This window comes from Lepisma saccharinum, chromosome 15 (assembly GCF_977018435.1).
Source record: "Lepisma saccharinum chromosome 15, izLepSacc3.1, whole genome shotgun sequence".
Classification (NCBI taxonomy): Eukaryota; Metazoa; Arthropoda; class Insecta; order Zygentoma; family Lepismatidae; genus Lepisma; species Lepisma saccharinum.
The window spans coordinates 13,443,734-13,469,745 of record NC_139243.1 but is presented as its reverse complement, the minus strand read 5'-3'; the positions used below and the strand labels follow the sequence as shown (position 1 = coordinate 13,469,745).

The 26,012-nt window shown below is 42.6% G+C and overlaps 1 protein-coding gene across 2 annotated transcripts in view; it reads right to left on the bottom strand.

Annotated features, from left to right (window-relative positions):
* Nucleotides 1-26,012, bottom strand: part of Mnat9 (microtubule-associated Nat9) — a 46,112-nt gene that overhangs the window by 7,842 nt on the left and 12,258 nt on the right. For both annotated transcript variants that reach the window (XM_083136651.1, XM_083136650.1), the window contains exon 5: nt 24,351-24,445. In XM_083136651.1, coding sequence (XP_082992777.1) covers nt 24,351-24,445 — 95 coding nt within the window. The remainder of the gene's footprint in view (nt 1-24,350; nt 24,446-26,012) is intronic.

The following is a 26,012-nucleotide window of genomic DNA, read 5'->3' as shown; positions in this document are numbered from 1 at the left end:
AAACACACTTGAAATGGTATGAAAAACTTAGCAGCCCAAACATACACGTAATAGATTTGAAAGCTCATACAACCTCTGCCATCTATTGAATGAAAAAGAAACTACGTGATGAAAATCGGGAACCCGTCAATTCGACGAGTAGGTAAGCGGATGGGTTAATTAGGAAGGTATGTTGTATGCTAGGTTAGCTAATTGTGTCTTCTACAGCTTCACTGTATAGAGGGAAGATGGAAAAAAAGAGCTCTACGGAAACTGACGCTCTTAACAATATTGTACGCCCGTGAAAATTATATATAAACAAAAATTAAGCGTATTATCTGCTTTCATGTCAGATTTTGCCAACCTGTGAGCTGTAGTGTTTAGGTGACAAGCGACCTGCTCAAATATGATACTGTTGACAATATTGTACGCCCGTGAAAATTATATATAAATAAAACTTAAGCGTATTATCTGCTTTCATGTCAGATTTTGCCAACCTGTGAGCTGTAGTGTTTAGGTGACAAGCGACCTGCTCAAATATGATACTGTTGACAATATTGTACGCCCGTGAAAATTATATATAAATAAAACTTAAGCGTATTATCTGCTTTCATGTCAGATTTTGCCAACCTGTAAGCTGTAGTGTTTAGGTGACAAGCGACCTGCTCAAATATGATACTGTTGACAATATTGTACGCCCGTGAAAATTATATATAAATAAAACTTAAGCGTATTATCTGCTTTCATGTCAGATTTTGCCAACCTGTGAGGTGTAGTGTTTAGGTGACAAGCGACCTGCTCAAATATGATACTGTTGACAATATTGTACGTATATTGTATTGTATAGGAGACTAGAAGCATATAATTTAGCGGAAAAACCCAAGTAAGGTCATAGAGAATATTTTAAAAATAGATTTTTTTTAAAAAAAGTTAACAATTATATTTTGCATTGCACAGCATTGGGTATTAAATAACATACCCCCAAAAAATCTCTGCATTATGCGTTCTGTAAAAAATTGCCCTACGTGCCAAACTGCTGTGTCAAGTAAACATTTTCAAAGGCACTGTCGTACTTGTGTGCCGGGAAAACAAATATGTGCGACCAAACTGTGCTCTAAGTGTGGAAAAAATATTTCTATTGCCAACTTCAAGCGACACCAGCTTACTTGCAAAAGCACTGGAACATCTCTACCGCAACCTTCCAAGCGAAAGGTAGAAGTAACCTCCCTCGATGCATCGCCACCTGCCAAACGCGTCAAGCTGGCGAAGAAAGCAGACCGATTTGCGTTTGAGCATTTATTAGAAGACTTTAACATAACATCAGACAGCTTCTGCGATGTGCGTAGTTTTCTGGAGAGCGAGCGAGCTAAGATAATATCCATCCTCAACGATGCATTGGCTACACACTCCACTAAATTCTATGCTGTGCTATGCTGCAAGTATAAGAAACCGTCTGATGAAATATATAAATTCTTCCATGCCACAAAAGCAAAAACACTGCATCAGGCAGATGTCACTGACCTCGACAGCATCTACGACAAGTTTGTCGAGGAGTTTGTGGCAAAGCACGAGGAGCATCAGGCTGAAGGCTCGGGCGGTTCGCTGTGTGGCGACCCCCACAAACTTCGTCTGAAACTTAACAAGTTCCTGCCACTGGCAGGGTCTAGCTATATTGCCCTGCCACGCGAGGTTGAAGCAAGGAAAGCTGTTCTCAATATTCAGAACAAAGACACCAAATGCTTCCTCTGGTCGGTGCTGGCAGCGTTGCACCCCGTGGACTGGAAAAATCATCCGCATCGCGTTGGCCACTACAAGCAGTATGAGTCGGAACTGGAGGATGCAATGGCCAGGATTGCCTACCCTGTAGAAGTCTCGCATATTCGCAAGTTTGAGGTTCGTGCTCGTGACTTGTTGGGCCTGCAATTAGCCATCAATGTTTATGGTCTTACCGAGAACAAACATGAGGTCCACCCCATCCGGGTGAGCAACGTGAGCAACAACAACGAGGCACGAGAAATCAACCTCCTGCTCATCAAGGACGAGACACAACACCACTACACCCTTATCCGTTCCCTCTCTCGGCTTGTTTCGAGCCAACGGAGCAAAGGCAAAACCCACATAGAAGTTTGTCGCAGGTGCTTGTCTACATTTCATAATCGAGAACAGCAGGATTACCAGCGCATCAGAGGTCCCAACATCGCTGCCGAAAAGCTCGCTCGCCACATGCTCTACTGTGGTACCAACAAACCTGCACAAACTACTCTGCCCGATCCTGGTGAGACAGAAACATTTAGCATGCACAGTGCCATGGTAGAGCATCCTGCCATCATTGTAGCAGACTTCGAAGCCTTCCTCGAACCCCTCTCCACCTGCTATCCCGATCCCGAAGTTTCTTCCACCACCCCTTACCAACTCCACGAGGTCTCGAGTTACGCCTATGTTGTGGTGTGGCGAGACCAACATATTGCCTCCGAACCCTATGTGTATCGCGGTCCCGACCCGGTCAAACACTTCCTGGAGAGAATGCAACAGGAAGCCATCAAAATAGGGAAGGTGCTGTTGGCCCCCAAGCCGATGCTGCCTCTGTCTCCGGAAGACAAGCATCAGCACGAAATGGCTCTAAATTGTCCTGTTTGCAACTCGGTCTTCACTAACAATAACAAAAAAGTCCACCACCATGACCATTATGGGACCGGAAGCTACATTGGCCCGTGGTGCAACAGGTGTAACTCGAGAGCCTGGGACCCGCGCTTCATACCGGTCTTTTTTCACAATGGCTCGGGATATGATTTCCATCACTTGGTCACACATCTAGGGTACGACAATGCAAGAATCAATGTCCTGGCACAAAACGAGGAGCGTTATATTAGCGTCAGCAAGTGGGTGCCGATCCCCGCCGACTCAAAAAGCAGGAGCATCGAGCTTCGGTTCCTCGACTCTCTGAGGTTCCTCCAGGCAAGCCTGGATGCTCTTGCTGGGAAGCTCAGAGACGACCAACTAGCCATTACCACATCAAGTTTCCCGAACTTAGATGTCGCACTCATCAGACGTAAAGGGGTCTACCCCTACGAATACGTTACCGACCCTTCCAAGTTCGAAGAAGAGTTGCTGCCTCCCCAGGATAAGTTCTACAGCCAGCTGAGAGGTTCAGGTATTACCGACGAGGAGTACAAGCATGCTCAGTCTATGTGGGTCAAGTTGGGTTGCCGAACTTTTGGTGATTACCACAATGCATACCTGAAGCTTGATGTGACGCTTCTTGCCGATGTGTTCCAGGCGTTTCGGGCGACTGCGATAAACATTTACAACCTGGACCCTGTATATTTTTACAGCCTTCCTGGACTGGCATGGTCGGCCATGCTCCTGCTGACTAAAATTAAACTTTCACTTATCTCCGATATTGATATCATGCTTTTCATCGAGAAAGCTATCCGGGGCGGCATGGTCCAAGTGTCGCAACGCTTCGCACACGCCAACAATCACCACATGGCCACTGGTTACGACCCCTCCCAACCATCAAGCTACATCATGTACACTGATGTGAATAATCTTTACGGGCACTCCATGATGCAGCCACTCCCAACAGGACAGTTTGAGTGGGTTGATCCTTTATACCACGACATCGAAAAAGAGTGCGACGAGTTTGGGTTTTTTGCCGAGGTCGACCTTGACTTCCCCGAGAAGCTGCAGGATACATTCTGTGACCTTTCGCCTGCTCCGGAATTCAAGTGTCCACCTGGCTCGGATCAACCGAAGCTCGTCATGGACTTGGAGCCCAAAAAACGTTATGTGCTACACTACCGGAACCTCCAGTGGTTAATGCAGCAAGGGGTCTCGGTCAAAGCAGTTTACAGCGTGCTCTTGTTCAGGCAGTCTCCATGGTTGAAGCCGTACATCGAACTGAACACCAAACATCGCACTGCTGCCACTTCGGAACTTGATCGCGATTTTTTCAAATTAATGAACAATGCGGTATTTGGGAAGACCATGGAGAATGTGCGAAATCACGTTGATGTGAGGTTGGTGACGAAGAAAACACAGTGTCGTCGACTTGTTGCAAGCCCGCTGTTCAGCTCTCGAACAATTTACAACGAACAGATGTCTCTGATTCGCATGAACCGGGGCGAGGTGCTACTCAACAAGCCCATCTATGTGGGAGCTGCAGTTTTGGATCTGAGCAAGTTGTGCATGTTCGAGACATATTACGACATACTACGTGCACACTACAACCGCAATATCTCGCTCCTCTACACAGACACAGACAGCTTGGTGTACCATGTTCGCACGGCCGATGCGTATGGTGATATAGCCAAAGTTCCAGCTCTTGTCAAGCTCTTCGACAAAAAAATACCCGGCAAACTCAAGGACGAGAAAGACGGGGATGTGATTGTGGACTTTGCTGGACTTCGTGCCAAAGCCTATGCGATCCGGGCTGAGGGTTCTGTAACAAAAAAGGCAAAGGGTGTAAGCAGGCAAGTGGTTCGGGAGCACCTCAAGTTTGAGGATTACCTCGAGTGCCTCAGAACAAAATCGCCCATTCTACAAAAAGAGCATCGTATCCAAAGCGTCGATCATGTGCTTACAACTAATATTGTCAGGAAAGTTGCTCTGGATGCACACGACGACAAGAGGTGTATTCTTGAATGTGGGGTCCATACACTTCCGTGGGGCCACTATCGCCTCCAAACTAGTAAGGCCTGCCCAGAGTGTAACAAAAAGTAATAGGCAATGCGAAAAGAAAAAAAACAATTTTAATTTACTTCCACTTCCTCGATTACATGCATGCATGGCACAGCAAAATTAAACTTCTGGAAACTGCTAATTGGAATTTGTACTTATATATATAAAATTCCACATTTCTTATTGTGTGCTATTTTTTTTATTTATTTAAAACTGTTCAGTTACTCTTTCATTCTTGACGTCATACACAAATGTTTTCTCTGCAATAAGAATGACACTGCACAGAGTATCTGCAGGCAAGGCGTCGTGGAACTCGCATACGATCTTTATGTTGGTACGATCGTTGACAACCACCTGTTTTCTTTTAGATGTGTTGATGACGAACATGGGTCTGCGAGCTATGAACTCGTCGGGGTTGTAGTACACGTCCACATTGCCGGAGGTCACTCTCTTGTAAGCTGTGTACGCCTCGTAAAGTTTCAGGTAATAGTCGTTCGTAATGTTTAAGTTATAATTCTCGCGTGGAAAAACTTCATTCCTTCCATTTTTGAGGTAAACATTCTTAATTTTGCAATTATCAAACTGGCTAGAATCTTTCTCTTGGTTATTATCTTTCCCCGTCTGGAAGAGCACGACCGCAAACTCAGGCATATCGTACCGGATGCTGTTGAACTGCGTAGTAACATCAAATTCAAAATGGCTGCCGGAAGCAGGTTTCTGCACACAGTGGTAACCGTAAAATTGGATGGGTACTTGGGGGTACTTCAAAATGTCGGCTTTGTACTTGAGACCGTAGTTAGATTCGTATTCCACCACAGGCATGCGCAGCTCCATGAACTGGATGACGCACTTGGCTGCGTCGGGTAGTGTGTTGGCAAGTGCTGCACCGTCTGCACCCAAGGTGCTGTAACGCATCAGCACATCGTTGTCGTTGGCGCTTCTGCGAAAAGTGACGCGCAAGCCACCCTTCCACATAATCTCCGTGTAGTCGGAGAAGAAGCCTGGAAGCAAGCGCATGGAAAACAGTACTGTGTGGCTTCGAGTTTTGATTTTTGTATCTGCTTCGAATCCCCCTGCCTGGTAGTATGCTGCATCGGTCTTGGAGAGTTTCAGTGTTCCCACAGCTGTAGAAGTAATCCCGGGGTAGTCAACCCTATCGATGACGGTGCCATGCTTTCTAACTTCCACTTGCGAGAACAGATGCGGCACAAAATTGTCCACAAGTCTTAAATTTGCATTGGCGTTAAATGCTTCCCCGTTGTCTCTCTTCACCACATCAAACTTGATATACAAATCAGCTCTGTGAGGGTGAATGAACCCATCCCCGACGTCCACATCGTATTCAATCTCCCTGTTCGGTTCGTTCAAATTGGCGAACGTGCGACGATTGGGTGGGAAGGACTGCAACTCGTAACTTTCGATTTGCTCCATGATTGTTATTTATTATACGTTAATCTCCACGACGGCGGTGGTAGTAGCTCCGGCAAAATTCACCACCTCATTTTTTTCGTTTGTCACTGCCAATTCTATGTTGTCTATGCGATTACGAGATATGGGGAAGTATATCGGTGGTGAGGGTGTGTATATAATCGGTTCCATGAATTCAGAGTTTGGTTTGAACGTAGTGATGATACCTGTCTGCTTGTGGCTGCCTGGGATACCATCCGAGGATTTGGTGATCATGCCTTCTGCCACGTTGCAATGTATGTTCAGAGTCTCGATGGCTAGAAATTTAGGAATGTTGGCACCGATGTGCTTGATGCCAGGTTCGAGCTTTGTGTTGTTCTCGAATCCCAGAAGCTCTCCAACAGTGCCTAGGTCTACTGTTTCCGTAGCAGACACAATTTCAACTCTGTGAGTTACAGAATTTTGAGATAGCAGTATATTTCTTGGCAATTGGGCTTGCAAGGTAGACAGATTGTACTGTCCTGGCGTGATAACTATTTTTTCATTTCCAACAGTAATTTTGTTATTGTGCTCCGTGACATTGGGTATCAGGTACATGCTGTAGAATGCACGAAGAGCAATAGATTTAGGATAGATGATGTCGTCATGCAACGCGAGTTTCAAGACCGAAGTCTCGCTGGTGAGATGGAACACTCCCATGGTGTTTTAGGTACCACAATGCTTTCTGAAAATGTTCCACTGAGGGGTTATTTATTTTAGACATGTATGCGAGAACGGAAAGGCATAGGTGGCCGCAGTTAACATCGGTGAAACCCTGGATGCGTTCGTCATTGTAGTAGAGGTTGGCAACACTGAGATACTTCACCAACCTGGCAGGCGGTGTGGCACCGAACGAATCGAAAACAAATGCTTTGTCATCGTCAATTTTGAGGTAGCATATCCAATGTGTACCAGGATTTTTGTAACTGTCCAGGTTGACCACGCCATACTCCTTTTTCTTCACAGCAGAGGGTAGAGAATCGGACATGAAAACACCCCTAAAGTTCCTTATTCCCAACAGTTCGATCAGAGATTCAATATCGAAGTTGGACAGGGCTTCTTCTTTTTTTTATATTTCTTCAAAGCATCGAGGTTGTTTTTTCGCTTTTTGGTCACACCTTTCCCCTTTTTTTCCATAGCCAGGTTGTGACGTTTCTGTTCTTCCAGCTCGGCCTTGTTCTTTTTTGCATCGATGACGGTTTTGGCAATGGCAGCACTGCCTCCTGCCAAGCTGCCCACTGCACCCAAAGCTGCCAAGATGGCCGGAATGCTGAATATGAAACCTCCAATCTTCTGCTGCTTCCGCGAATGCTGCAACTTTTTCAATTGTGGAGTGCTGAGCAGCAATTTCATTCCGTGTCCTTTAGACAAGCATGAACGTTTCTTCTCGCGTTGTTTCTTGGTGAGTAACCCATCGAGGGCACCCAGCGTTTTCAGATTCGAATATGGTATCTGGTACACGACGCCCTTGGCCTTCATGATGTAATTTTTTTTTTACGGTATGTTATTTTATATATGTTCAGAGATTTTTTGTTTCCCTCCCGTGTAATTTTTTTACGGTATGTTATTTATATATATACTTTGCAGCTATTAAACAAATTCGATTATGTGCTTTGTTTTCTTACCAAGAAGTTCTTTTGTCCCCTTGTACACGATTCGAGTTGTGTTCTCGATTAAAATGGATAGCTTCTCGTCGGATAACATGCTAGCATATCGATCTGGTAAAAATAGACTGTATTGTCCGTTGAGCAACAGACGTACTTTAGGACCAAACTGGGTTGCAACAATTGAACCAGAAGTTATTGCATAAGGTTTGTCCACTTCCAATTCCTGAATTTTTATATATTCGAATGACAAATTTAGCATTTGTTTTAATGCCTGGACGTCACTAATTTTTTCACTCATATCGAAGAAATATTTTTTTTGGTCTCGTAGATTTTTTACAGTATGTTATTTATAGAAAAAAATTTCGGCATTGCCTAATGCGATCAAGTGATCGATGATCCTGCTGGTTTCAGGATTTGAAGCATACCAGTCGTCTGTATATCGTCTCCTCCCCTGTCTCCACTCGTGAAGTTCGTCCATCTTATCAGCCAATTTTTCATCAGCAGCCCGAAAAAAAGCATAGGGAGAAGAAGAAGATTTTACACCGCTTATTTTTCTCAGATGATCCAGAAGTAGCATTTCACAGGGCAAGCGAAATTGTGGTGTTATTTTAACTAAATCAATAAGCTTTTTAACATCCTCGTGACTATCGTCGAAAGTAAATATAAATATTTTGTATAACACTTCTGTTGGTAAGTCTGTTATATGCGTAGACATTTTTTTTTACTGTATGTTATTTAATTACAGCCCCCCACCCCAATTTTCGTTTTGTATTCATGGCAATGGTCGTGCCCAATGCTGCAACCCGTTCACCCAGCGAGGCGTCTCTGCTGACGAGTCTCCCGAACGCGGCATGCTCCAATTTTCTATCAGCATCGTGACGCGCATCTAAATTCGTATATGTGTTGTAAGCAATGTCGTGATCCTTGCATGCAGCATCCAGCAGATTTACCCCCTTGTCTCCTCTCTCCAGTCGTCGTTCGAGTTTGGTACCCGGTCCGCAGTATTGGTAACCTGGTAGGTGCATCTCGAAGGGTAGCTTGTTGATGATGTCGTTCACGAGACCTCGACCCTCGGCCACATTCCAGAATTTGGGAGGCAGGGTGTTGATGATTTTGATACGGTAACCTATACCTTTGTTGTCGTTGACAATAAAGTTGCTAAGCTTGGTGCTAATCATGTCCATGATGCCCACCTTCTCGTTGTGGAAGTTGCGATTGCCTGCATTTTCTTCGCCTGCGATAACCAGCAATCGATCTACAAGCTTCCTTACGTCGTCTACCCAAACAAACTCTTTAGGTAGGGTATTGTAGAGTTTGACACCGCTGCCAGTCTTGAGCTGGTTCCATATTGGCTTGATGAGGTTCCTGTATTTTTCTCCACTGCTTGATTTTACGCGATTCTGTGTTGCATCGTTGTTTTGGTACAGGGCATCCGTCATGATTAAAATTTCTGTGTAACTTTGGTAATCCTCGTCTGTGTAATCTTTAGGTTGCTTTTTGGTGATAAGTTCCCACAGGCCCACAGTGCCAGGATACCTAGTCCAGCTGTTCTTCTCGCCCAAATTAATTTTCACGTCGTCACCTTCGAACGTAACTTTTGACTTTCCAATTTTCCAAACCACACCCTCGTTAAGTTCCACAGAGGGGTACAATCCAAACACCTCGTCCTTTTCAAATTTCCCAGTGCTCAGGTAATCTCTCGCCAACGGACCTAATTCAACTACCTTGTCCGAAGAGGTACTGCCTAGAACCTGACGTCTCAGAGGTGCAGCTCCAAGTTCGAACGGGGTAGTGTGAATACTGGATATCGGCGTAGGCACAGCATAATTTCGAGCAGCAAGTGGCACGAGCTCGTTGATTAAATCTTTATTTTGCTCGGTAACATCTTTGATGTCTTTACCTAGTCCACTTATAGCATCAATAATAGGTTGGTCCTGTCGCTTTATCTCTTCGTAAATTCCGCGATTCTCTGATTTCCAACCCCTGAAGCGTTTGGCCAGGTAGTCGCGCAGCTTCAAGTTGTCGTCTGCGAGTTTGCGTTTCATTATTTGTTATTTATAATACGTCAAGACGTTTCTTGTAACGTCGCAACGTTTAGAAAGTTGTTTATTTTGTTTCTGTATTTTCCGTCATTGGGTTTCCTCGTCATGTCTATCGTGGCGAATCCGAAATCATCTTGATTCCAGCATGAAGAGCAAAATTTGGAAAACTGATTGTAGTTCATGTCCCCGCCTACATAATCATCGTAAGCATGTTTTAAATTGGTGTGGTCTTGACGAAACAAGCAAATAAAATTAGCGTTGTCTCGGAGAAGCTGCTTGGGAATTTTAGAAAAAGTCTGAGCAAGGTAGAAGCAGTCCATGCCTCTGTGCTGCCCCTGTGTAAAAAAAATGCGAATTTCGTTATGGTTCTCCAGGATGACATCGTCGAAGACCACCACCGAATTTTCATGGCAGCAGTCTAGTGGCATTACTTCGGAGGCAAAAGTAGCTATGCTCAGCCCTTCGTACAGTTTTGTCAGCTGTTGATATTTTGCTTGCTCCAAACTTTTGGAAAAAACATACAAGTGCCTGTTCTTCCAATCTAACCAGTCGGGAGCAAGAAGAAAATTATCAATAAGTAAAGTTGTTTTCCCACACCCTGAAGGTCCGACAATAAGGCAGCGAATGTTGTCCGGCAACAGTTCGCCGTTTTTTCTAGCCTGACGCTCCGGGGGAAAATCTGGTAGTCGCCTCACCACATCCCAAGCACCCGTTACACAATCACCTCGTTTGCGTCGATCCAATTTTTTTCCTCGAGTCCCAACCATTTCACCAACAGTTTGTCACCTTTTCTACGTAATACTTTTTCGATAAGATACGTATTGGGGTATTTTGTTTTAGAGAGTTCCTCCTCGTAGAATCGCCCTTTCAAAATTTCGTCGCGATTATCTTTTATTATATACGTGTGACGGTTACCGGGTAACAATCGAGCAACAGTGAAAAGTTCCGTACTCCAGTTTTTGGTAAAGCCTTTTTCAAACATGCGCTTAAATTTACTAATTCTTACTTGGTCTCCAATTTTGAATTTCGGTTTTTTGTTAGTGGGCCGGTACTTGGGGCAATAAACAGTAGAGATCAATTGTGCCTCATCAGACTTGCTGACATCGGCAGGCTTCATGCGTATCGTGCTATGCAAACTGTGATTATAGTCGTTTACGAGTTCCGGAAGCACATTGACCCACTTGTGGTTACCTTGAAGCGTGAATCGTTTCCACATGCGTGTTTTGAGAGTACGGTTAAAACGTTCCACTATGCTGGCTTTGATGTGACTGAAAGTCGAGTAATGTTGAATATTTTGCTTCTGAACAAACTGTTGAAATATCGAGTTGTAAAATTCCTTTCCGTTATCCGTTTGAAGAAATCGAGGTCGCCTGCCACTTTCATTGAAAATAGTTTTGAATGCTTCCATTACGCACACACCTGTTTTAGCCTTGAGGGGCAAAGCCCACGCAAATTTTGAAAATGTATCTATAACAGTAAGAAGATACTTGTATCCTTTGTTGATTTTATGTAAATTTTTTAGGTTGCCGCTACTCATTTCCACAAGGTCAGCCTGCCAAAGGTCATCCACGCCTTTGGTCACCACCGCCAGTCGTTTGTAGTTTCGTCGTGCAGGTTTATGAAGCTCGTTCACGATACCCTGCCTAGACATGGCGCGAAAATAAGAATATAGCCTGGATGGGATTTCTGGCTGCAGACAATGCTGGGTTTTCTATATACAGCTTGTCACCTATTTCTATGTCGATAATTTGAGTGGCATCTTCGGCATAGGCAGTCTCGCGACTTTCGGGGTGTGTGAAATCGACCAGCTCAACTCCTCTTATTTTAGGCTCATCGCCAATGTTCGTCACGGTCATGGTTGGGTAGTGGGTTGCGTGAGGCAAAGACCAGTAGGAAACCTTGACGAACTGAAGTGTGCCAGCGAGGAAAAATTGATGATAGGCTTTTGCAGGAGTCAACATGTAGAGTTTGTAACCTGGATTGAAAGGGGAGGAGAACTCTCTGTTTGGTATGCTGTACAGTTCGATGACAATCGTAGACTTGAGATTGTCGATGCTGGTATTTAGAGTGTTTACGTTGGTTCGAACCTCAGTCTCCACATCCTCCAATCTGCCGTTTACCGATTCCAGGTGTTCCTCGATAGCATGAACAACAGTGTCGTAGTTTGGTTTGATCTTTACATCGACAATAAGGCTCTTGAATTTTTCATTTAAGTCATGTAGTTGGGTGCTGAAATTAGCTATAGTCGATTCCTGACTTGCCTCGATACTCCCAATTTGCTCTTTCACGCTTGCAATAATCTGCTGCAGGCTTTCTACAAGCGTCAACTTGGAGCTCTGTATTACAAGGTCGTGGACCTGGGTTCTAATTTCCGCAAACAATTCATGCAGCTCGGTGATGTTCTGGTTGGTAGGTAAAGTCGCGACAGACCCCCGTATCGATTCAATTTCGGATTGGATGTTTTTGATGTCGTCGGATTTGAGTATTCGGTTGAGAGTTCTCTTCACGCTTTTCAATTCCTGAGAGGTAGGCAGGGTGGCCACCGTGTTTTGGAGCGATTCCAAAGCTTTTTTCACCGCGTCCAAGTCGGAGGCATCGGCAGCAGCACGTATGCCTTCTTGCAGTTGCGTTATGTCATCCTGGGTGGGAGTAGATTGTTGCAGGGTTTCCAATTTAGTCTGTATGTCGTCGATCAAGTGATGGAAATGAGACAACTCGGATTCTGCATTCAGATTTTCCAGTTTGGCGATTTGCTGTTGAACGTTGGCCAGTGTATCCCTGATGCCCGGCAGTTTGGTTTCCAGCTCATCGTGAACGTTCGCCAGATCATTTCTAATGACAGCAAGTGCATCCTCAATATGGGTTATGGTGCCTTGCAGCTTCCCGAAATCCTCGTAGGTCTCAAGTTGGAGTTTGATGTTGGCCACGCTACGGGCAATGGCGTTCAGTTCGCTAGACGACGGTAAATTGTCGATAAAATCCTCCAGTGTTTGGAGTTTAGTTTTTACTTCGTTGATGGCCGCATGCAAAGCGTCCGTTTGTAGCTCAGCCTTGATGCTTTCCAACGTAGGGATTTTAAAAGATTGAAACTGATCGCGTAATTTAGCAATACTAGCGTTCACGCGATCGTAGTCGTCTTGTGTTTTAATGCTCTGGATGATAGTTTGCAGTTCGGTCTGGATGTTGCTTGTTTGGTCCTGCAACCGTTGTTTCAGCTGTTCAACGTCTGAGGTTTGCGTTTGTTGCAGCTTCAGAAGTTCGTTCTGCAGATTGCCCACACTCAGTGCCAGCTTGTCGAGATTGTCTATCGACGCAAGGTCGGTGTATTTTTTGCAGCAGCGATTTTAGCTCTGCATCAATCTTGAGTACAGGGTCCAGGCACTGAGACTGCAAGCTGGCTATCTCGGTCTGGAGGCTGGAGTTGAGCGTGGACTGGAGGGCCTGCAGGTCGCTTCGCAGCTTTTTAACCCTGACGTCAAGCATGAGAAGCTCGTCGCCATGGTCGTCGCGTTTCGTGTGGCCAAAAATATCGTTAGGCATTATTGTTATTTATTATAGGATAGCTAATTTTCATTTCTATGAAAAGAGGGATGAGTTTGTCGTAGTCGTCCAAGAGCTCTATATACAGACGATCGCCAGCAGATACATCGTACGTGGTGGTACTGTTCATCCTATCGTGTTTGATGCGATAGATGTTCCTGCCAGAAGAAATTTTGGCCTCTCCTTTATTCTCGGGATTCATGTCAAACTGCAGTTTGCCGGAGATGGGGAATTGGTAATAATTCAAGTTGTTGTTGAATATGTAGAAAGTCTTGCCCACATCCTCGTCGTACTGGGTCAGAATGCTATTCAAGTGTATAATCAACAAACCGTTGAGTTTAGATAATAGGGAGGGCAACAGGTCCAAGCTCGCAGGTGGCGACGGTGCACTTTGGGCGAATGCCTCCATAGCCTGCTTCCTGAAGCCAAACAGGTTCATAGGCATTGTTATTTTATTTTATATTTAGCGATTCGATTTCGAGCCTCAAATGTTGATTCGAGCGTCAAATAATAATTCGAGCCTCAAATAATAATTCGAGCCTCGTCAGTGCTGCCAATTCCTATTTGTAGGTTATCTTAGCCAGTGAAAGATCATATAGTAGAATTTTCTTCGGATGGGTTGGCAAAACCCAAGCCTCAAAAAAAACATCCAATAGAGTTGCCAAATATAAAAAGGGGACAATAGGTCCCCCTCATAAAAGGCTACAGTAAGAGCCCACAGGTCGCCAACACTAGGCCCCCAACAGTATTGCCAGACATAAAAAATACATGGGCCCCTCAGGCCCTTTGATGAAAGTTTACAGTGAAAAACCCAGTAGGTTAACAACACTGTCAGAAAATCTACGGCAGTGTTGCCAGATGTAAACAGAGGGCAATAGACCCCCCTCATAAAAAACTACAGTAAGGGCCCACAGTGTTGCCAACTCTGTCCTCAAAATATACATCATAAAAAACTACGACAAGGGTCCATAGAGTTTGCAACACTGGGCGCACATAGGCCCCTCATAAAAAGCTACAGTAATAGGCCACAGTGTTGCCAACTATGTGCCCTCAAAATATACATCATGAAAAACTACGACGAGCCTCAAATAATGATTCGAGCCTCAAAAAAAGATTCAGAACTCTCATGTACGCTGAGGCTAGTGGGGTTAACATACACCGTAAAAGGCTACGCCTCGCCCGAACACATGTACACTCACACACACAAAAAAAAAGCTAAAAAATTATACACTGTGAAAGGCTACGCCGAGTTGGAAACACTGCTGGTGAGGTTAACATACACCATAAAAAGCTACGCCTCGCCCGAGTTGGCAACACTGCTTGTGAGGTTAACATACACCGTGAAAGGCTTCAAAATATCAGTTGGTGAAATTTTCGTGGGGTGAGTTGGCAACACTGAGCCCCACATGATGATTCGAGCCCCAAATGAGGGCTTAGAACCCGGCCACTTCCACTCGGCACACATAAGGACAAAACATACGGTCCTACAGATGATTATACTGGCCGTAGGTCCAGATGCCTGAGCCTCGTTAGTCTGCAAAATGCAGTCCAGGATGTACTACGTGGAAGTGCTGTTGACATTTGGGTGTACTATATGGAAGGTCACCCCTTACACCCCCAGTTTTGGTTAACTGCAATGATGATTGGATCAAACTGATGATGAGTAACCCCCAAAGAAACACTCACGGCCAGGCCATCCATCGAACATGAAATCTTTGGTGATCTTGGCGGTTAATGTATCAAGTGCTTCTGGGGGTCACTTTGCGGAGGAATGAAGATTAGTTGAATTGTTGAAGAGACTCTCACAAAGGAAGTACTAGGTTGTGATTCATTACTTTACTTTGCATTTCTGCCACTTTTGGCTAATTGTAAAAATGAGGATGAGTGATGGTATGATAAAATTGATGAAGGGATGCTCACAAAGAATGCCCAGGCTAGGATTTGAGCCTGAGATCCCTGGCGTCATAACGTGCTGCGCTGACAACTCCACCACGAAGGCCAGGTACTAGGTTGCGACTTGGAAGTTGAGTGAGTCAACTACTCAATTTGCTGGGCCACCAAAGCTGCCAGAGTTCAAATAATGAAAAAAAAAACATGGATAGCTCGATTTCATGTTTTTTAGGGGACCAAATTGAAGAAAAAAATTAAAATGTGGGAAAATGTAAAAATCCAGAAAAATGTTGACATAGGACCATCAAAATTGTACATTGAGGCAAAATGTAAAATCCAGGAACGTAAAATTGAGCTCCCACTGTATTTCTTTAAATTTGTTCCCTCATTTATTTCATAAATTACGTATTCCATCCTCACTGTTACAATTAATGTAACAGCATAGAAGTAACATATTCCAGTGATGCACAGTGCAGCTAGGAAGTTAAGCAACTTAACTGAGTCAGCTAACATCATCCATATTCTGCTACAAAGAAGATTCAATGCTTTGTGTTGTTTAGAAAGTTGTTAACATACCCTTTGGAGTTTTGGAATGAATTCCTATGAACTCGAGTGTTGAATTGGGACAAAACATAGGTTTCATTCACCTTAAATCAATAGCATATTTCGGGCCTCCCCGATGGCATAGTGGCAATCAAGGGGTCCAGGGTTCGATACCCAGTGGAGGCACATAGTGGTTCGAATTCCACTTTAAACTGTAGGTCCAGTCCAATTAGCCTTACTGTGCATAAAGTGGACTTTATACACCAATTCAATCAATAGCATATTTCAATTGTTATTATTTTTTCACAAAATAACTTAAAATAGGAACCATAAATAACTATACTGTAGTCCCAATAAAGTACGAGGGTCACGATTTATATTTTGAGCCTTGGCAACACTGATTGAAGTTAGGCGCAATTTGACGTTTGCACGGAATCGTCTGGCATTATTGACCATAACGTACTTCAAATGTTTTGTCAATAGCTTCATTTGTGTTGTTTATGTTGCCTTGGAGATTGCGCGACAACAATAAAATGGAATTAACTCGTGAACATTTTCGTGCGATGATTTTTTACGATTTTCGACGTGGATTATCAAGACAAGAGTGCATCGATCAACTTACTTCCACATTTGGCGATGAAGCCCCATCCTTTGCCACTGTGAAACGCTGGTATAACGAATTTAATCGTGGCCGCCATTCGCTCACCGACGAGATTCGCGAAGGTCGTCCAAAATCAGTTGTTGTTCAAGAAAACATTGATGCTGTGCAAAACTTAATACTGCAAGATTGTCATCAGGGTGGCTACAAACAAGCAGAAATGAAATTCCCTGACTTTTCCAGGTTTTCCAGGACAAAATTTACATTTTTCCCTGACAATTACAAACTAAACTAAACTAAAGCAAATGGAAATATTAAACTCATACAGATTCAGGTATGAATTTGTTAAGTACCAATATTATCTTCTATGAAATTGACTTAATTTCTCTATTCTCTATGATTTGAATTCAAACAGCAAAATAGTGAATTTGGAAAATTGTTACAATTCACAAGCTAGGGAAGGATTACGGAATTTTATCATACACAGTAAGTTTAAAATAAAATACTTGATTATTTTTAAAGTTACGACTAACTGAGATAAGAGTTAAGAGTGATTGATTAAGAAATACAATTTGTAATTTATCAGTCTCCTTATAAATTCTCGGTATTATATGTTGATATTTCCACTGAGGTTTGGTACCCTCTGCTTGCAAGAACCATGAGTGCGGACTCATTTTTCATTGCATAAAGCTACTTCTCTCTTCTCTGTAAAGCAAACAACTTAACTCTTGCATATAAGTGAAACAATTGAATCGAACAAAATAAAGTGTCATATTTCCTTACATTATCAATTGGATTTCTGCTTAAGTACAGTATATCCAAGTGAAGTACTGTGAAACTGACAACATGCAGTTATACCATTAATGCTGACGAAAAGGGTATGTAGGTATTAGAAATTTAACGCAAGGAATTTATAGAATTGCATTGTATAGGTACCTGATTCAGCTAACCACACATTAAAACAGGAAAACTCTAACAATAAAAGATTCTGAAAGTACATATGCGAGGGGCATCCTGAAAAAAGCTCCAATGGTGCCAATACGCAGCACTTGTGGTCGGCGAGCGACACACACACATGCAGGCAGGAAGAAGTGGCATGTAGCTGTAATCTGGTACAGTTGCAATGCAGCCGTTTTAGGACAGTTCTAGGTTAAAGATTGCAGCTCTCATACAGTCTCCCGCCGACTGCGATGTAGCCTACATTGCACGCTCAAAAATTGGCACAGAGCTACCAGCAATTGTGTGAGGTGTGCAGACCGGACGTCGTGAGTGATAGTATGGTCAGACGATGGTGCAGACAATTCACGGAAGGCCAATCGAATGTGCACAACCCTATACAGCTGAGTACACACGGGCCCTTTGCATCACTTCAGGTGAGACATCTTGGACCACTCCCTGTACAGCCCTGGACTTGAATGTACCGACTTTCATCTCTTTGCTTAACTGAAGAGGTTTCTGGCAGGGCAATGATTTGTCAGCTACACTGTGGTAGAGATAGTTCCAGTCTTTGCTGTCAGACCCATATACCATGGGCATACAAAATTTAGTGCCATACTACGACAAATGCCAGAACAACGGTGGTGATTATGCCGAAAATAAGGTTAGGACTCACTGTTACTAATGCAATAAATTACAACTTATATTCATGTTTTATTTATGCCTAATCGGTAGGGACCTTGATATTTTGTTATTTTTTTCTAAATTGGTGTATTTTCTTATTTTTTATTTTTTACTATACGGTGTTATTTTTTACAAAATTCACATTTTCATTTTAGTGCATTTTCTGGCAAATATCTGAAACTATACCTTCATGGTGTTTTTAAACTACTGTTTCAAATTGTAAGTCACATGGCCTACGCCTCTACGTGAGAGTTTGATATCTTGAAAGTTATTTTGGGAAAGTTATTTTCCTTCCCCTTTTTTAATTTTAAGGTAAGGGTTTTAGATAATGGAATTTTCCCCGAATATACTGAAGGGTGCATAATGACCATAAGTGGCGACGAACCCAAAAAATTAAAATCAATCAATCTCACGTGACATATACAGATATATTATGGCACCAAAAATTGGCATTATCTTTTTGTGACTTGTTAGTGTTACGTTTTCCAAAATTCGCGTTTTTGTTTTAGAACATTTTTCTACCAAATATACCGAAACTTAATACTCCATTGTGCTTCTAAACTATTATTTTAAATTGTAGTTCACATGGTTTACGTATTTTCGTGACTGTTTGATATGTTGGAACAGATTTTTGAGGAAGTAAAAGTAAAGTGCTCCCCTGCACTTTTCCATGAAGGTGTATAGGGGTGTGGAGTTAGAGCCCCACACTTTCTTGATCACGGCTGAAGGTGGGGGTGATGTGATCAGCACCACGCTCCTGGCTACCTTTACCCCTCAAAGTTTCCTCAAGGTACCAGCTTCATATAATGCTGGGTGGGTGCCGGAGCTGTTTGAATAGGTGGAAAACATCCCGGTTCTCCCCCGCAGGGGATCGACCCCGGGTCTCTCGCATAGTAGTCAGGCGGCCTAACGACTGAGCTCCATTATTACTCGCTCGACAAATGCCGATGGTGCGCACTTAGCTTGGTAATTCAAAACATATCTCGTGCGACAAATTCGAAGATGTGGCTCCCGTGTGACGGTAGATACGCACTCGATCTCCTGTTAGAACCCTGCCACTTTGCTCTGTGATGCAAATGGTTTTGATAGAAGTTGAAAACATCGTGGGAAATACATGATTTAATGTGGCTGTCGGAATTATTCCATGTACGTATAACTCTATAGTTTACTCTTGAGTAAAATGTTGGAAAACTTGCATGTTCTATGTACACAAACATGGCCTAGAAAAGACAAGAATGTTGGATTTCATGGAATTTTTCGTTGTTTTAGGACATTTCTTTTTTAAAAAAATTTCTAAAACTGCCAACAATTCGCATTTTATGCCAAATTCGCATTATTTCGATATTTCGAACGGGCGAAAAATGTGTCCAGACATCACTGCACATTCCTAAACATAACTTCGCAGCAATTACCATTTTTCACGGTTTTTGCGTTTGCGAAAAATCAATGTCCCTACTATACCGCGTTTGTTACAACCTGTCCCGGTTCCCGCGCTAGCTGGTCGCTGGCTTTTCTCCGTGCTGGGGAAAGTCAAAGCCAGGCAGCCAATTAAAATACGCAACGTCGCAACAGCGTCTACGTAAGCGCCTCTCTTCTGGCTTCCATTCGCTCCTCGCTGTCCAGCAGACGATTTTTTCCTCGTTTCTCATTGGCACCGAAACTGTCGAGCGATCGCTAACGCGGGAAAAGGGACAGGTTCTAACAAACGCGGTATAATTGGAAATTACTTTCTGGCCACCCTTCGTATAAATCAGTAGATGGAAAGTACAAATTTAGCAGGGCTGGCAGAGAAAAGTCAATTCTTGAAGAAAGTGATTTGCTTTTATGATTGAATGATTCGAGTAAATATGATATTAAAATATTTACGTATTTATTATTAGTATTTTATTTCATAATATTGGACATTAACTTGACTCAGTGAGAGATTAATGACCATCTCTCACGAGTTTAAACAGACAGGACAGAGAGTGGCGTTAATTTCATTGCAATACTAGTGTTGCAGTAAATTTGAGGTTGGGAGCATGCACTTGCCAATTTTTATAATGTTCACCAATGCAGATTTATGTTTCACTTTTTCGTGATAGTATTCAATATATATATATATCCCATTTTGTGGGATTCTTCTTGATTTCTAAGAATAGTGCAATGTCATTGTAAACGTATGTTAACTTGTGCGAAACTAGTAATACGTCAGGATGATGAAAGAAAACCTTCGTAAGCACTGCTACATTAAATAAGGTGAAGTGAGCCAGAAGAGTAATAATTTCCAGCAGCATATTTGCAGTTTAAAGGTCTTCTTGTTTATGCATGCGAATTTGTTGGATGTTGCAGTCCATGCAATTTCTGTCGCATGTTGTAGTGAGATACTTTGTCGGGTGGCGATATTCGACAAAAATCGAATGTATCAATGGAACCTATTTGTTTCCATGTTCTTTCAGTTTGCCCAACAAAATGCCTTACTACGACGTCAGACAACTATTGGAAGGCGCCACCCGCTCTTATCCCCTCCATCTGTTGACAAGTCCCCTTACTACTCCCATACGGACAAGAAAAAATGATAATTCAGTGCATTTTCCACGTAATATTTAAAGGCTTAACCATTACTCCCCCGATGATACCATATGGTATCACCAGAGTAAGGTCGCACTCGTCCGATGATACCATATGGTATCATGGTGCTGATTACGAAATAAATATGCTTTTCGAAACTTCATACTCATATTTGGGTGGAAACTGTGACACAGGTCTGGAGCAAGCCTGGGAAATTCATACTGATGACCAACCTCCCCCCTCTCCCAGCAACATATCCATGCCACATTTCCGAACAGAGTTTCACATTTTGGTTCATTATTCAACTTTTATGGCACCCAGGAACATGAAATGCTTGAATCTCTTTGGAAACGTCCATTTTTTGAAGAGAATACTAAGGTTTGCGCCTTCTCCCTAAAATAGCGGGAAAAGAGGGGGCAAACTTCAATTTTTATGTTGTTTTTTTTCCATTGAAATTCGGTGGTCGGGCTACCAAACCCCCCTTCCTCTGAATTGTACACGGTTGCATGCTATGATGTTTTAGCTGCAAAACAAAACTTATCCGAAGTAGATTGCTCCCATAGTTCCCGAGTTATAACAATTTTCTGAGCAATATGCAAATTACCTATTTTTCGTAAAAAACAGAGTTTCACATTTTGGCTTATTATTCAACTTGTATGGCACCCAAGAACATGAAACATTTTACGTTCTTTTGGGAAATGTCCATTCTTTGAAAAAAAATACTAAAGTTTGCCACCTCTCCCGAAAATAGCGAGGGAAGAGGGGGCAAACTCCAGATTTTTATGTTTTTTCATTGAAATTCGGGGGTCGTGCCCCCGAGCCCCCCTTCCTCGGTCCGGCGTTCTGAATTGTACACGGTTGCATGCGCTGATGTTTTAGCTGCAAAACAAAAGTTATCCGAGTAGATTGCCCCATAGTGCCCGAGTTATTACAATTTTCCTCCAAAGAGTGTTCGAATTTAAAATTCCCGCCGAGAAGCCCGGGCGAGAGAAAGAGAAATTTCTCTCTCTCTCTCTCTCTCTCTCTCTCTCTCTCTCTCTCTCTCTCTCCTCCTGCCATCACTGGTTTCTGGCGCCGTGGTTGTGTTGCGCATAAAAGGGGCCTAAAAGTTGAGGCCGAAACTTACGAACGAGATTTCCTGTTCCCGTGCAGAGTTCTACAACGATATATTTAAATAAATAAATAAAAAAAAGTCAATGCAGACGAAATTCCCTGACATTTCCCTGACTTCTTTTGACACCTCAGATTCCCTGACTTTTCCCGGTTTTCCAGGTTTTCCAGGTCTGTCGCCACCCTGGTCATGTGACATACTGTGAGTTTGAGGCAACCATAGGCATTAGTTCCACCAACATATATAAAATATTACATGATCATTTAGCTGTGAGAAAGGCATGTTCTCGTTGGATCCCACACAATTTGACAAAAACTCAAAAAGACGCTCGCGTCAATTGGTGCAAACAAATGCTCAATAAATACAATCGTGGTGCTTCAAAAGACGTATATAAGATTGTAACAGGTGACGAATCATGGATATATGCATATGAGCCGGAACGTAAACAGCAGTCGACTGTATGGGTGTTTCAAGATGAACCCAATCCAACAAAAGTTGTTCGCGCTCGAAGCACATCGAAACAAATGGTCACCTGTTTTTTCGGGAAAACTGGTCATGTGGCTACTGTGCCTTTAGAGGAACGTAGAACGGTCAACTCTGAATGGTACATAACAATTTGTTTGCCAGAGGTCTTCGGTCAAATACGGAAAACAAACAAACGCCGTCGGATCATTCTTCATCAAGACAATGCCAGCTGTCACACATCTCGTCTAACAACTGACTTTATGAACAGTCAAAAAATCGAATTGATGGGTCATCAGCCATACAGTCCTGATTTGGCACCCAATGACTTCTTCTTGTTCCCGAATGTCAAGAATAAATTGCGTGGACAAGGATTTTCGTCGGCGGAAGACGCCGTTGATGCGTTCAAAAACCATATTATGGAGGTGTCTCAAGAAGATTGGAAAAACTGCTTTGACAAATGGTTCGAACGAATGCAAAAGTGTATTGACCATAAAGGAGAATACTTCGAAAAACAATAAAGCAGTTTTCAATGCCAAATTCCTGTTTTTTCATTGTTAGGCTCAAAATATAATTAGTGACCCTCGTAGCATGTTATAAAACTGTTCCATTGTATAAATGTACATATTTAACATGACTAAGAGCACATAAAAAAGGTTCCCCATGGTCATTGCACTACACCATGGAGGCACAGGGGAGGGAACGTGGAGGTAAGGTCCCACATGTTCTCAGTTTTTGCTATTTTAAGGAGGTGGTGTGATCAGTAACATGCTCTGGCCACCTTTACTATAGAGGGTTGCCCCCAGGTACCCATTTATGAGGGGCTCGGTGAATCCCAAAGCTACTTTGTGCAGAAAAAAGGCTAGGTCACCATTCACCCTTCCCTCCTACATGTCAGTCGGATACCTGCACCACCGCAGCTCCTAGAGACATTTTAAATAACTGTATTAAAGTTCCTTCATGCACAGATTTCAATGGAGACAGGACCTACACTCCACATGCAATTTGAATACCTAAATATTCACCTAGACTCAAAGACTCTGATTATCTTTGAGGTCCAGACACATAACTACAAAGTTTGCCCATAAAAAAATGAACTTTTTTTTAGGAAAGAAAACAATTACCTTCAAACGACTTTATCACCTTCAAAATAATCACCAGAGGAGGCAATACACTTTGACCAGCGTTTGTACAGGTCTTGGAAACACTGTTGATAGTCATTGATAGTAAGTGTTCACAAAATATGCATAACATTTAATTTAATGTCCGCGACGTCGTCAAATCTTCACCCTTTCATAGCTACCTTAAGCTTGGGAAAAAGGAAAAAATAAACAGGTAATATGTCCGGAGAATATGGAGGGTGACTGATCACTGTCATTGAATGCTTAGCAAGGTATTGTTGTACAGACAATGCAGTATGAGGCCGAGCATTATTGTGTAACAGAAACCATTGGCCAGAATCACAAAGGTCCTTCCTAACCTCCTTCATCCTGTTTCTGAGTCGACCAAGATCTTTCTTGTAATACCACTGATTGATTTCTTTGCCGATATGAAGCATGTCTGACAGTTGCTGCGTGGTTAAATGTCTATCACCTCTCACCAGTGCACGAACTTTCTCCACATTGTCACCATTCCTTGACGTTGAAGGCATCCTGATCTTGGTCCATCCTCGACACTTTCACGTCCACCTTTGATACGATTATACCAGTCATACACCTGGGTTCTTGATAATACTGCATCACCATACACTGCCTGTATCATCTGTAACGTTTTGGTAAACAATTTACCCAATTTCTAACAAAACTTTATGCTGTAATGTTTTTCCATCTTGGGGTGCGTATTTTGTATGCTGCCTGCACACGACCTGCATCTGACGCACGCTTGCCGCAATACAGACTGCCTGTAACAGGTTGAAACATGCACTGATGGGAAGTTTAGATATAGCTCTTTGCAGTGTTGCCAGAATACAGTACCTTTTTATTTGGTTTGGTTCTTTTCTTTTTGGACAGTTCGGTTTCTTTATGGGTGGACCTTGTACTTTGTTCCTGAATGAGTATAGTTGCAAAACGGACATGACATCTTGAAGCTATTCTGCTGATGGATGAAGAAGAGATTTTGATGGGAATTGACCAGGTGAGCAATGATTATAGTCACCTTTTTATACTGTTTTTGCTACATTAATCGGCAACTCTGGTTAAGGCATGAGAGCTAGCTCCCAAATGCTTGGAGACACATCCAGTTATCCCTCATTCTGAATCTAATAGTACCTTGTTAGCTCTTACCTCTTGGAAATCCATTTTCTTGAACATGGCAATGCTCTTCGAGTTTGAGCATTTTATCTTAACTAAATATTTCTTCACCAGAAGCTCCTCTACACCTGTGGAGTGAAAGATTGCAGTTACTGTAGACATCCACATGAATTTGCATATCAGAAGAAAAAAGAAAAAGAAAAAAATAATTATGGAATCAGTTCAGACACTTGTTGCAGACTAGTAAATTTTAAACTGAATTAATAGATATTCGAACATGAATTTTGCATTAAATGACAACACATATTCTTATAATTGTTTACATCTATATATAGATAAATGGATGTATGTGTGTGTGTGTGTGTGTGTGTGTGTGTGTGTGTATTTGTTTGTTCCGGCATAACTCTCGAACGCCTGGAGCAATTTCAACCAAACTTGGTACACGTATCACTTGCAATCTGGAAATAAATACTGTGGTGGTCTGGCTCTATGGGTGTGCACTTCAGCCTTGGCTATTCATTTGTTTGCGTTTATTTTTTAGATCCACGCATAGAAGAGCAGACACGATCTACAGTTTAAAGTGTGATCCCAACCATTCTGTGCCTCCACTGGGCGTGTGGCTATTTGTTTTTAAAAAAGAGTTGGATTTATTATTATCAAGAATTAATTGAAGTTACTGCTGAATAACTTAATAAGCATATTGCAAAATCATGTAGCAATTTAAGCTAAGTGATTACTGTTACTTTGATGTCATTATATATGTATTAAATAACACATACAATAAACATGTTCTTTAACAGTAACACTCAAAGTATTTTTAAAATAAGGCTATTATTTCTCGTCATCAAAACTGTAAATATATACCATGACCATGATTTACATTGGAGCAAGGTGGAAAGTAGAAGCACCAGGGTGCAAAAGAGGGGGAGGGAGGCAACACCTTGCCCCGACGAAAATTTTATCTGAGGCCGTTACTCCAAACAAGGTAGCCGATCCAAAGACAACATGCAGAAAATCAGTTGTAATCTTCTAACAGTTGTTTATTTCTAATGACCGAGTGACCAAAATAACAAAATCACGCGAAATCAAGAGAAGTATGAAAGAAAATAACAGTACTCATTTAGTCCACACTGCCCTGCTTCGTATTTCAGATGTTTTCTCCTTCCGCTGTGTCCGTATTATTACTGCAGTCGCTACACGCTTTGTAGCTAACTTCCTTCCAAATATTAAACACCGTTAAATATTACGTATGCTTTCGCTGTGTAGAGTTTTCCCTTTCATTATGAAATCAAACAATTTGCATTGAAACAGGAACGAGCTTTTGACAGTGTAACAATTCTTGCAATGCATGAACAGGCACACAATGAAAACAGCTGACTGATCAATGATCCCCCCGCTCGCGTTGATCGACTACAGCGCCATAAAGACAGTTTATTATGACCAAGCTGCTGCACTAAGCAAAGGCAATGCAAGACATTGTTTAAAACACGCGTTTCACTCTAAGCTGCCCCCCTCCTTCCTCCCCTTCTCTCTTGCGCCTGGCATGCTCGGAACAACAGTGTGGGCGAAGATACCATAGAAATGTCCCTTTTACAAAAAAAAAAAAAAAAATCCCTCGATTTATGATAATTTGTGGGCTGTGCCCACTCCGCCACATGATCTCGAATGGAATGGGATTGCAACACTGCGTGAACA